This window comes from Ricinus communis, chromosome 10 (genome assembly GCF_019578655.1).
Source record: "Ricinus communis isolate WT05 ecotype wild-type chromosome 10, ASM1957865v1, whole genome shotgun sequence".
NCBI classification, from domain to species: Eukaryota; Viridiplantae; Streptophyta; class Magnoliopsida; order Malpighiales; family Euphorbiaceae; genus Ricinus; species Ricinus communis.
The window spans coordinates 11343356-11356645 of record NC_063265.1 but is presented as its reverse complement, the minus strand read 5'-3'; the positions used below and the strand labels follow the sequence as shown (position 1 = coordinate 11356645).

Below are 13290 nucleotides of genomic sequence, written 5' to 3'. Positions count from 1 at the left end.
GATTTGGATGTTGGGTTCAAGTCAGCTATATTAGGAGAATTACACTTGTGCGGCTTTTTTTGAATAAGTAGACTAAGTACTTGAATAGAAGAATTGATATTTTAGCCTATGATCATGATTACAATTGGATGGAATCAGCACTCTTGAATTGGAAATTTGTTAAGATTGATTTTTATTTACTTTAAATATTCAGCCTTCATTATTTTTTGCCTATTTATAATTTTGATTCAAACATTCAAAAACCCCCTTTTTAATTTACTTTGAGAAGCTATTCATATTGGTTCTCTTGGGATTCGACCTGGTTTCACTTTTTTTACAAATTAGTTTAAGAAAATCAGTAATTTATTTTGAAGAGCTTCGACAACCCGTTCACTTCTCATTGCATATTGGATGATGGAGCCCTAACCTGGATAAGTCCATAATTACTTACAAATACATATTTCAGCAATAATAACACATCCCATTCAGGGCTTGTGCTAGAAAACAAAGAATTAATCTAAGTATGGTACTGCTTGTACCATTACATTTCAGGAAGGAACCAACATGATGTTAATGAAAGGGCATATTTTGTGCCTCGTGCCTAAGGGATTCAAACAGTTTAGTGGACAGATAACGCTCCCCAGCACTGGCAAAAACCACCTGTACAGAAAGTAAGATAAATAGCTTAGTACATTAAAAGACATGGTACGCTATTGGAACAAATCAATCACATATTAAGCCATTTGTCTATTTCATAAGTTAGACATGGTACTAGACTACTAGCAACTGGGAAATTATTCTGCAAAAGACTAAGATAACTAGTAAGACTTACTACAATGAGTTTCCCAGCATTTTCTAGTCTCTTTGCCAACTTTATAGCAGCAGCAGTCACAGCACCGGATGATATCCCTACCTATAGGGGAAAGAAAGATCCAACAGGTTTCGATCACAAATGAAGGCACTGTCGTATGTAATCCATGAATTGTAATCTTATATAGCTATAAGCGTGTACCAGCAAACCTTCCTTCAAAGCAAGCAACTTAGCAGTTTCAATAGCTTCCTCACTTGATACCTAATTACAATGTTACAGCAATACATTAAATGTCAAGTATTATTAACAGTCATCAACTATCGACCTTCTTACACTAAGAATCTGCATTACGACCCACAATTTTGCTTGTCCATCTATTGAGGACATTGATTCAGAAGACGAGCCTTACCTACAAATTCTGATCATGCCATAGGCCTCTCTCGTTGTACAAATACAAAGTTACTAACAGTTAATTTAAAAAGTCAGTTAAAAGCAAACTATAGCAGGGTTTTTGACTTACTTGAACAACTTCATCTAGCATGCCAACATCCAGAACAGGAGGTACAACCCCAGCACCTAGTCCTTCAATCCTATGATGACCTTCAACACACACACAAAGATTTTGGAGGTGATAAGAGTCATGAGGATGTTGCCAATCTTCAAATTGACAAAGTGAACATCATTCTAGTAACAGAACTAGCAAGCATATAAGTCTGGTCGATGCTCCAGAGTCTTCATTTTGTCTAAGACTTCTCCAAACTAGAGATTTTATACATTATCTGTTAATGAAACAATAATTCAATCTATGCAGGAGAAAATGCATCAGTTTGAAACAAGGGTTTGCTGGAAGTAACTCTTTGCTGATGTAACCAAAAAATGCTTCATTTTGAAGGTTTTTCATCTTCTCTATATATAGTGTCTATAAAATGCATTGCCACTCAATACTTAGTAATTTTGTCATCACAAGAGACCATTCAGTAGGGGAAAAAAAACTAATTGACACTCCTAAAAGTATTTCTCATATTCTTGTAAAGTGATGAATACCTGACCTGCAACACTTGCATCATGCAATTGGACCCAAGCTCCACAACCAGAAAATGTATGCAAGGATGCAGCTATCGTTTAGAAAGAAGAAAGAGCAAATATGAAGTGGTTCATAACTTACCAGGTTTTCCTCCATTCAAGACTGCACTTTCTGCTGGTTCTACACCATAAACCTACATAGGACGAAAGAAAGTTTTACCGTGATATATTAATTAAAACTAAAGAGGATCAGGCTCTTTAATTATGTGCATGAGTATAAAGAATACCTTAATGTCTGGATTTTTCTCCTTCAGGAATTTTCCTGCACCAGTTACTGTACCACCAGTCCCTATCCCAGCAACCAAGGCGTCAACTTTACCTCCTGAGTCTTTCCAAATCTCTGGGCCGGTGGTTTCATAATGAATCTACATATATCATAGCAGTATGAGTCCTAAGTCTTTTTGACAAATGATGAATATTACAAAAAATTGATGATAAAATACCTTTGGATTGGCAGGATTCTCAAATTGATGAAGCATATAGCCATTTGGTGTATTTTTCACTATCTCCTCAGCCTTCTTAAGAATCTCATCATAGCCCTTGTTTGGATCTGTTAGGTGCAACTCAGCTCCAAAAGCTCGTAGCACAATCCTTCTCTCGAGACTCTTAAAAGCTGGCATGACTATGATAATCTTGTAACCTTTTGCTGCAGCAATGGATGCCATTACAATCCAGTATTACCACTGGTAACCTCAACAAGGACAGTCTTCAGCCACATTTAAACCAAAGGAGCCAAAACAACAGCAAATTTTAGTAGAAATAACCCATAAGCATCAATCTGGAAATTGCCCGCATATGACAAAAAAGCTCTGGAATATTCACATGGCATATTCAACTACTTACTTAAATTAAGAATCTGTACTCTGTTATTCATGTAACACTCATATACTGACTAAAATGACACACTCTTAGCAGTATTGCAACACATTTCAGGGTTCTCCGGATGTTTCATGTTCCTTTTTATTCTTTTCTAATTTGACCAATGAATTTCGTACCAGTATAAAAACGAATCAGTAGAAATGAACGTTCATTACAAACCTTCCCGGGTGTAATCAAGCCCTTCTCTTCTGCATCTTTGATCATACTATATGCAATCCTACATATCATAGATGAAAACCAACTATATAATTCTAGATGAAAATTAGCAAACTGACAAGAGGAACATGTACTTAGATACAATAAACCTCTGAATGACACAAGTTATCTACCTATCTTTAACACTGTAACAAGGTTCCATATTCTCAAGCTTTGCAGCAATTCGGACATCACAACCTTCCAAAATATTGTTGAGATACACCATAGGGGTATTGCCTATTAACTACAAAAGGCCATAAAAAGGGAAAATACACAGTATAAGCAAGATTGTTGTTTTTTAGCACAAGATTTAAAGTGGAGACTATAGGTAAATCACGAATAGAGAAAAGTACTTCAGTAACATCCTTCTTGATTGCACACTTATCCTCCATTCTTTTCTATAAATCCTGCGAGATGGAAAGAAGTGAACATTTTGGAAAAGAAAAAGAAAAAAGAAATCATATATGGATAGCAATTAGAGAACATTCTGCAAGCATGGTTGGTTTCCATATATAGGCAGATTCCTAGCTCTAAGAACTAAGTTATTTTTTAAGAAATCTAAGCAGTAGATGAATTATGTGTTCCTTCAGTAGATAAGCTAATGAATGATGCAAGAAGGCCAATTTTGCTAAAGGTGCTAATAAAAGAGCTCCAAAACTGCAGCTCCGAGACACAAATGACGTACAAGACTATAAACCCTTTAAGCGATTTTGCAAGAAATACCAAAATCACCGGAAAACAGAAAAATTACCAAGAAATGTCAACTTTGCAAGAGCGGATATAATAAGGGAATTAAATTATCAAGAACCCAATCGCCACAAACACGTCAAACAGTAATGACTTGAGTGGCAACCCAACTTACTTGCAGGCAACTAAGCCAAAAGAAGGAAGATAAGTTAGCATAAAGAGCAAGAATCCTAACCATGAACTCCTTGGCAGCTTTCTCTTTACAGATAATGCAAGTGCACTAATTGCTAAATTTGTTTCACCACTTTCAGCTTTTTCTTTTTATCTGGTATAAGTCAACTCAACTGCTGCCACTAACAGACAAACAATCATCTTTCATATTTTTGGATGTTTTTAATCAATAAAAAGAATCTGTTTTTGGTTGATTGGCCCCAGTAAAAGAAAACAATTTAGGTGCTTCCTTATATCTAAAGTTACCATTTAATGTGTTTATTTATATACGGCCATCTTTTCTTAATGCTTGCCCTAATCTTATTTGGAGGTAGTGGTGGAAAGTCCCTGTTTGTTCAGAGAATAAAATTGGACAGTAGATTGGCCAGCGAATAAGGTTCTTTAGTAATCTTTTTAAATAGGTTTGATAAATGTACTGTGATTTTTCTTAATCTTATAAATTGAGAGTAATTAACATCTTGAAACTAAGTAAAAAAAAGCTTTTTTAATGTAACACTGCAATGAACATCAGAGCTGAGTGGATAGCAACTTCAGATATTTCTTCAATCTGTCCCAAACATACAGGTGTTCCCTGATGATAAGTTTCCAAATCTACAATGTCCTACATATAATATAAGCATCTTCCAAACAATACAATGGAAAAGATAAATCCTCCTGAAACTAGACCTAATCAGGGTCTTACAGCTACTACATTAGTTCTTGATCATACTCTGTTCGTTTCAGGAATCAAAGTTATCCTAATCAAAGGTCATGTTTTCTGCCTCATGCCTAAACGACTCGAACAACTTAGTTGACAGATAACGCTCCCCAGCACTGGCGAAAATCACCTGCCACAACAGCAAACAAGTCAAATGGCTTACTGCTACAGAATCCACCACTCCATATTCATAAGTTAGGTATGGTAGTAGTGCTAATGAGACTTACTACAATGAGCTTCCCAGCATTTTCCGGTCTCTTTGCCAACTTTAAAGCAGCAGCTGTTACAGCCCCAGATGATATTCCCACCTGTGGAGGAAAGAAAGATTTAATAATTTTGAAGTACAAAAAGAAAAATAAATAAATAAGTAAAGAGAACATTGAATGAAGATAAATCTTAAGTAGCTGTAATCATACCAATAATCCTTCTTCTGAAGCAAGTTGCTTGGCAGTTTCAATAGCTTCCTCGCTTGATACCTAAAATGTAACACAACACCAGGAAACTCGAGTAATATAATTCTAAACAAAATCATAAACCAGCAAGCAGTTGATGTCTCCATTACAATCTAAAATCTGGTTGTCCGTGCGGTAGAAGACACGAATTATTAAAGACACAAAACAATATTTACAATTTCTGATGGTGTTGCAGGTCTCTCTCACTGTATATGACTTGGCAATCATAGCAGAAAGAATAGAAGAATTTAGAGTCTGTTACACTTACTTGAATAACTTGATCAAGCTTGTCAACATCCAGAGAGGAGGTACAATTCCAGCACCTAGCCCATCAATTAGATGTTTACCTTTGACACGCACACAAGGCAATGTATCCATTTCAGTGATGATAAAATCACGAGAATCTTGCCAATTTCAAGTCAATCTTGCAGCAGAATTAAGAAGTATACAAGTCTGATATATGCTCAGGAATCTTTACTTTAAAATCTCACCTTCAAAGGACTGAGTGCCATCAATTTTATGACTAAACCAGGAATTTGTCAAAGGACAAACAGAAAGTGCAAGCATGAACTAACTTACCAGGTTTTCCTCCATTCAGGACTGCACTTTCTGCTGGTTCTACACCATAAACCTAATGCAAGAAAATGAAAGTTATACCTTCATAAAATAATTAAACCTGGAGAACAGCAAGATTTTTGTGCACAAGCACAAGTAAAACAAAGAATACCTTAATATCTGGGTTCTTTTCCTTCAGGAATGTCCCTGCACCAGTTACTGTACCGCCAGTCCCAATCCCAGCAACCAAAACATCAACTTTACCTCCTGAATCCTTCCAGATCTCCAGGCCAGTGGTTTCATAATGAACCTGAGAACAAATATTTACTTCTAAATCCTTTCAAACACTAGTACATATCACAAATATAGATAAAAATATTACCTTTATATTGACAGGATTTTCAAATTGATCAAGCATATAACCATTAGGTGTACTATTCAGAATCTCTTTGGCCTTATCAAGAACACCTTGAAAACCCTTGTCTGGATCTGTTAGGTAAACCTCAGCTCCCAAAGCTCTTAGCACTATTCTTCTCTCAATACTCTTTGAAGCTCGCATAACGAGAATAGTCTTGTAACCTTTTGCTGCCCCAATGGACGCCATTGAAATCCCAGTGTTACCACTTGTAAGCTCAATGAGGACGCTCTTTTAGAACCAACAGAACCAGAAACAGCAGCAGTTTCATAGTAGAGATGGCCAATAAGTAGATATATCAATGTGACAAATGTAGCAATTTTCCATCATCCGTGAAAAAAATAACACATTTCTCTTTTCTTATCTTTTCTTCTAAAAAAACAAAAATCACGAAGTATTATTACAAACCTTCCCTGGTGTAATCAAGCCCTTTTCTTCTGCATCTTTGATCATACTATATGCAATCCTGCATGTCACAGATGAAAAAGGTGAAAACCAGCAATTTGACAAGAGGAACATGTACAAGATAAAACTAAGATTTTGAATGAAACAAGTTGGGTTGACCTGTCTTTAACACTGAAGCAAGGTTCCATGTGTTCAAGCTTGGCAGCTATTCGAGCTACGCAACCTTCCAATATATTGTTGAGATATACCATAGGTGTATTGCCTATTAACTGCAGAAGACCCCATAAGTGAAAGATAATGGCCATAAGCAAGATTGCTGTTTTTCTTAAAGACTGTTGTTTATGTAGAAAGTACAAGTGATTATGAAGAAAATAAATTACTTCAGTAATATCTTTCTTGATTGCACACTTTTCCTCCATCTTTTCTAGCTAACCTGCCAGAGAACAAATATGTGCAACTAATTTGCATGTTATGTAGAAAAGAATTGCAATCCTTTATGATCTATCAGTTCAGAAACATTACACCCAACAAATAAATGGATCACACAGTTTTGCACTTATCACTGAGATGATGCAAGAAGACCAATCTAGCTAAATGGGCTAGTTGAAAGAATCTTCAAATAAGAAAGAAATGGCAAAGTTCAAAACAGAAACAGAGAAAAATCATCTATTCAAGAATAATGATTGAATATATCAAACCATCAAAGATACTATCAAATTACTAAAAAAACAGCAAAAGAAGCTTAGCTTTTTTTTTTTTTTGAAAACATTAACCAAGGACCGATTTAAGAGAAACATAACTATCGCAATAATTGAGAACCCAATATTACTCTGATGCCTGAAAGCAGTAGCAGTTGCTTGAGGAAAAGATGTGACAGGAGTGCAAATTTATAATATTTTTCGCTTATCTTGATAGTGGAAGTGCATCATTCTCCATTATGCAAAAGCTGAAGCTTGACACACTCAGAATGGAATAGTATTTGATCTTTTCTTTTTTATTTTGGTTTCATTCAACTAATAATTGAAGTTCAGAATAAGCAATCCTGTAGCCAAATTTAGATTCTGATATTATAACATAATGAATATTTACACACTGCCTTACGCCACAACACTCATAGTGGAGTCCCCCATTTTCTGTCTGCAATAATTGATACTCCCCGACATAAGTAATCTGCTTTTAGGAAACAACAGATTGCAAAATGATTTCCTACTTTCTGAACATTTTGGTCTGCAAATTCAGATTTGTGAGGCGTTAATTGCATAAACAACTCGTTTCCAAACAAATATTTGGTTATTCAAATGATTCTATCAAGGATGCCTTTTGCTATGTGGAAGTTGAACTTGTAACCCACATCGATTAGGTAAGAACGAAGAGAGCAAGAGTTAGCTTATAAATAAAAGGCCTAAAGCAACTGACAAACATACTTACCTGGACGGGGTCAATGGGCGATCAAGAAGACTCATGGCCTAGGTTAGTGACCTCCATTGCACTTCGGAGGGGTGCTGGCCTAAGGTCTCCCCAAGCTGGGAGAGCCTACGTCATAATTTGTGGTAGTGGGGGCCTGCGTTCGCGCGGCCCTATCCAATTCTAGTCATGAATGCGTAAATTAACGGTCTTCAGTGTTCAATGTTTTAATAGCTGTCTTGTCAATTAGGCCCAAATAGTTATGTACAGTGCAAATTTAGTAGAAGAGAAGGATTTGACTATTTTGTAGCATTTGCTAAGATGCGGTCTTCTGATGCTACATCAGTCTTTGACCTTTACTTTTTGGCACTTGGACTGGTGAAACAACACTGCTTTAAGAAGGTTAACACTTATGGGGTTTATCAAAACATATTGGATGTAAATTTTATTGAACTCGCAACATTCAGAAACAGTTCTAAGTCAGCCCACAAGCTTCCCTCACTACAACAGCAAGAGCAGAAAAGCTCCACATTATTTTGTAGCATGTAAAATAAAGAAAACTTGAAGCACAGATACAGTTGCAACTCGTGGGGACAATATTCACCATCTCAAGGCTCAAAAACCATACTTTCTGCCTCACGCTTCACAGATTCAAAAAGCACAGAAGACAGATAACGCTCTCCAAAGCTAGGGAAGATCACCTGTTTAAGATTGACAAACAATAAGCTAACCATAAAGGCCAGTTGCTATAAGTAATAATATAGACTTCAGCAATAAATCCAATAATTTCTTGTCACAGTTGTGTTGGGAATTGACTTGATGGTTCAATAATCTAGAACTGATAAATCATTAAAAATATTATATTACTCAGTTTTAAATTTTCAAGAACATTTAAGGTTGGTAGCGGCTATTTTGTACTATTGATATGCAGGAAGATTACTACCAAACTATAGCATTATTTTGAAACCGGACACTCTTCCTGTGCTCTACATATTACATTTGATTACTTAAAATTGGGCTTGTTACCGAATAATGCATCTATGGCAAGAGCAAGAAAACATCAGACTTACAACAATGAGTTTTCCAGCATTTTCAGGCCTCCTTGCTATCTTAATTGCGCAGCTGCTGCTGCACCAGAAGATATTCCTACCTGCAATACATCCCATCAACAAGATGTCAGAGTCACGCCCCAGTGTAAAGGTAATTAAAGAGGAGAGTGATATAATGGAGCACATGTCGATAATTGTGAGCTTACCAGCAAGCCTTCTTTCAAGGCCAGAAGCTTAGCAGTTTCAATTGCTTCTTCACTTGATATCTGAAAAGCAAGGCCAATAAAAATTATCATATCTCATCAACAAAGATCAGTCTATAAGCCAATAAATGCACAGATTGAAACCAAAATATCCTATTTGCTTGCACACAATTAAGAGAGAAATGTACTAAAGCGTAGACTTGAATGGTAGTTGTCTTGTCATTTTTATGAATTTTTAAACAATGGTTGTGGAACCCATATGAAATGCCAGAGACCTACATTCTGAGTTGCAGAAAGTAAAGCTATTAAGCGTGGGACAAGAGGCGATACAAGCTTATTTTATTTACAGGTCCACTATCTTGTTTTCTCATTGTATACTTCCATGCATTAATACAGAACGAAATATGGTTAAACTTTTGCCTAAACAAACAACCTTAGAATTTCACATGTTGACTAAAACCAGCCTAATTAGAATGCTCGGAGACTTACTTGAACAACTTCATGAGTAAACTGACATCCAAAACTCCAGGGATAAAGCCAGCACCAATTCCTTGGATCTTGTGTGGACCTTAAATATTTACCAGCACACAAGATGAAGTTACAAAAGAAATAATAAATGAATAACCATTTGCTTCATCTATTCAAGGATTCACATTGGCTTAAGCCAAATATGGCAAATGGTATGCAAAGTCATGAACAACAAGCTCAAAGTACAAAAGGACAAATAGTTTAGAAACAACAGAACAGTTTTTAAAGTCTGCGATATTAATACCCATTATACATTCTAAACTTTGTCTTGGTCATTTCATGCAATGAAATAACAAAAGAGCATGATGTTTCAATAGTGTGATCAATTCTAACATTTTTTAATCCAAATATCCCACAATTCAACCTTATCACCAAGGTCAAGGGAAGCTATATCACATATGTTTCCAAACTATTACCTTTACACTAAATCCATCAAAGAACCGATATGCCTTGAGAAAGAACATCTATTTTTATTGTTGTTGCACATGTATAAGATCGATATCAACCAAAAAGCATGACAATCTTGCTAGTCGGTAGTTTTGAAGATCAAGCAATCATGACTCACCAGGCTTGCCTCCGGACAACACTGCACTTTCAACTGGTTCTACACCAATGGGCTAAATACAGAAGAAAAGAAAAGCCAGATAAGAAACCATTAAAGTGGCAAGCGAACAATATCACCAACTTACAAATTTCATCTGTAAATATCAGAGAAGGGTGAACCTTTATGTCAGGGTTTTGCTCCCTGAGATAACCTCCTACACCTGTAACTGTACCCCCAGTCCCAATCCCAGAAACAAAAAATCAACCTTTCCACCTGAGCCTTTCCAGATCTCTGGTCCAGTGGTCTCATAGTGGATCTGCCACAGAACAAGATGTACCTCTGTTGAGTTTGCATGCCAATTATATGCCACAGGTTAACATAATCATACCTTTGGGTTGGCAGGGTTTTCAAATTGCTGCAGGATATAAGAATTAGGTGTCTTTGCCAATATTTCTTCTGCTTTTGAACAGCCCCTTTCATGCCCCTGGCTGGGCTCAGTAAGAACCAGCTCAGCTCCAAAAGCACGAAGGACCATTCTTCTTTCTAGACTCATTGGAAGCAGGCATGGTAATGATGAGCTTGTATCCCTTAGCAGCTGCCATGAATGCCAGCCCTATGCCAGTATTACCACTTGTGGGCTCGATAAGAGCGCTCTTCAGCATTAAGAAAGAAACTAGATAAATACTCGAGCTCATTCTTCCATCTTATATCTCTAAAATTAACAAAATTATTGTTGGTGATATAAAGAGATAAACTTATCAAGTCAACACCTAATTACAAGTTCAGCTGACCCTTCAGTGATACAGGGCTTAGCAACTACTATTTCCACAGTTTTATGATTCTAATGGTATTACAAATGAAAGAGTCAACTACTAACCTCACCCGGCTTGATAAGACCTTTCTCCTCTGCATCTGTAATCATACTGTATCCAATCCTACAAGCAAAAGAAGATTTAAAGAACAATCCCATTACTAAATATATATTCAAAATCCTCCTTTTGTCACATGTATTATGATTTAATCCCAATACTGAAGCTGAAATGCAAGCAAATCATATAAAACCAGAGAAAAATTTCCCATAGATTCTGAAACCTCACAAATTCACTAAGAAAGCTACAGATTCTGAAAGTTTCCTCAGAGAACTAAGTGACTTGTACCTATCTTTAACACTTGAACAAGGTTCCATCATCTCTAGCTTGGCAGCAATGCGAGCCACACAACCATCCACAACATGGTTGAGATACACCAGTGGTGTTTTACCAACCAGCTATTCGAGTCAAACAACAAATTAATACATAAACCATAACTCTTAAGAAATTGGCATATACAGAGAAACGTAAACAGCAGTTAAAAGAACTAACTTCAGTAACATCTTTGGCAATTGCACTCTTCTCCTCCACCATGTTTCTTATCAAAAAACTGCACAAACATCGAAAATGCAAGGTTATCAACAAAAAGATCAAGCTAAAAAAGTCAAAAGAAAGTTAGTAAATATCACCAAAATTTTGCAAGCGTTGAAAGAACTTGCCAAAACCCATCTAATTCAATCTATAAATGACTTCAAAAACTCAAACTTCTATCGAGATCCTCAAATATTTTTACCAAAATAATAGGGGGAAAACAAGGATTAATCTACATCATCAACCTTCAAATTCTTGAAACCAAAACTTCTTTTTGAACAAAAAAATAAAAAACCTTACCAAAGAAAACCTTATCCGCAGAGAAGAAATGAACCAAAGCAGATTCAGGCAACACAGAGTAATAATAGCGGATATCTATAGGATGCTCTCTTTTTATACTTCTTTAAGCCGGCTGAGGAAAAATACTGTCATATTTTTCAATACCTTTTTCTTTTTGAAACAAAATATTAATAATGCTTACAACTGATTATAATAATAATAATTGTTAAGTCATTGATACCTTAATAATATAAGTAAGCTGGTCGAGAGGTTTTTAAATATTTCCTTATTTTAAATGTCATCAATGACGAATCTTTTTTTTTTGGAACAATCAATGTCATCTTTTTAATCTTTAGAAACTAAAATATTAATTAAAAATTTATTTTTTAAGAAAAAATTAATATCGGTTTATTTTAATTATTATCACAACTATTATTTATCTATCCACAAGTGATAAAAAATAATTAATAATTAATTTTTTTTCACTTTGTATTAATTATTTTCTTTAAATAAAATTTATATCAATTACAGTGAGTCAATTACAGTGAGTCAATAGTATGAAATGGAAAGAATAATAAGTATATATTTATCATTTAAAGTAATTAGTTAGCTTAATCTATCCAGTAATCAGATTAATTAGGTAGCTAATGGTTTCTTTAATTATTTTGACTGAGAACAAGAGAGGTCATAAGAACAATGTCACGGGCAACAATGATTTTTGGAATTTTAGTGGCAGTGTCAAAGTTGGATGAGGCAAGCTTTCTATTTGGCGGTTCTTCTTTTTCTAACTTTCCTTTGATTTTTGGTAACTCTTACTGTGCTGTCTGTATGACTTTCATAGTTTTCTATGTCAATGATGCCGAAAGCTTTGTTTTTTACCAACTATAATGGCCTTTGGTGCATGCAAGAGTCCAAATGATTTTTCATTATTGTCATTATAATTAATTTTTTTTATTTTATTTATGTTCAATGTTAAAAAAATACATTTAATTTTTGCATTAAATACTAAAAAAATTATATAAAAAAGTCTACCAATATAATAACAAGACTATTAAGAGTAATTCAGTGAGTAAATAGTATAAAAAATAATAGCATTAATTAGAAAAATGGAATTTCTTGATTTTTGTAAAATTGGATGGATTAAGTATTTATATAAAATAATTAAATCTGCCACAATTTGAAATGGGATTTGGGTAATTTGTCTTTTTTCTTTGGGGAAGATATTTCTAAAATCATGACTTTTCTTTTTCAAGGATACAATCCAAGCAAATTGTTAGCTGTCACACATGAAGAATAGATTTAAGAAAATCAGGATAATTTGAAAATTTCCTTCTTTTTTGCCATGTTGTTAGTGATAATCAAAGAAGATTACGTCACATCACAATTAGAAGCTATTATAAGGTACAATTACACTCCAAGCTTTTAAAAACAATATTTTTTTTACTCAAAAATAAATAAAATATTGATTCTAAACCTAGCATAATACGCAAGCCA

General features: G+C 35.0%; 1 protein-coding gene, 1 non-coding gene and 2 pseudogenes across 2 annotated transcripts; 1 reads left to right on the top strand and 3 right to left on the bottom strand.

Moving 5' to 3' along the window:
• Window positions 1–341: 341 nt before the first annotated feature.
• On the bottom strand, window positions 342–4002 carry LOC125371365 (annotated as a pseudogene).
• Window positions 4003–4330: 328 nt separating this feature from the next.
• LOC8288431 (bifunctional L-3-cyanoalanine synthase/cysteine synthase D1) lies at window positions 4331–7180 on the bottom strand. Its single transcript, XM_002512208.4, is given in 11 exon segments — window positions 4331–4692; window positions 4790–4870; window positions 4979–5038; window positions 5283–5317; window positions 5320–5361; window positions 5594–5645; window positions 5742–5879; window positions 5952–6215; window positions 6393–6450; window positions 6549–6658; window positions 6770–7180. Coding segments are annotated over 11 exon segments (969 nt in total). The 5' UTR covers window positions 6809–7180; the 3' UTR covers window positions 4331–4602.
• A 629-nt stretch (window positions 7181–7809) lies between these two features.
• On the top strand, window positions 7810–7971 carry LOC125368713. The gene has a single exon (XR_007214479.1). It is a non-coding gene; the product is annotated as a U1 spliceosomal RNA (small nuclear RNA).
• Window positions 7972–8211: 240 nt separating this feature from the next.
• Window positions 8212–11536, bottom strand: LOC125371366 (annotated as a pseudogene).
• Window positions 11537–13290: the final 1754 nt, after the last annotated feature.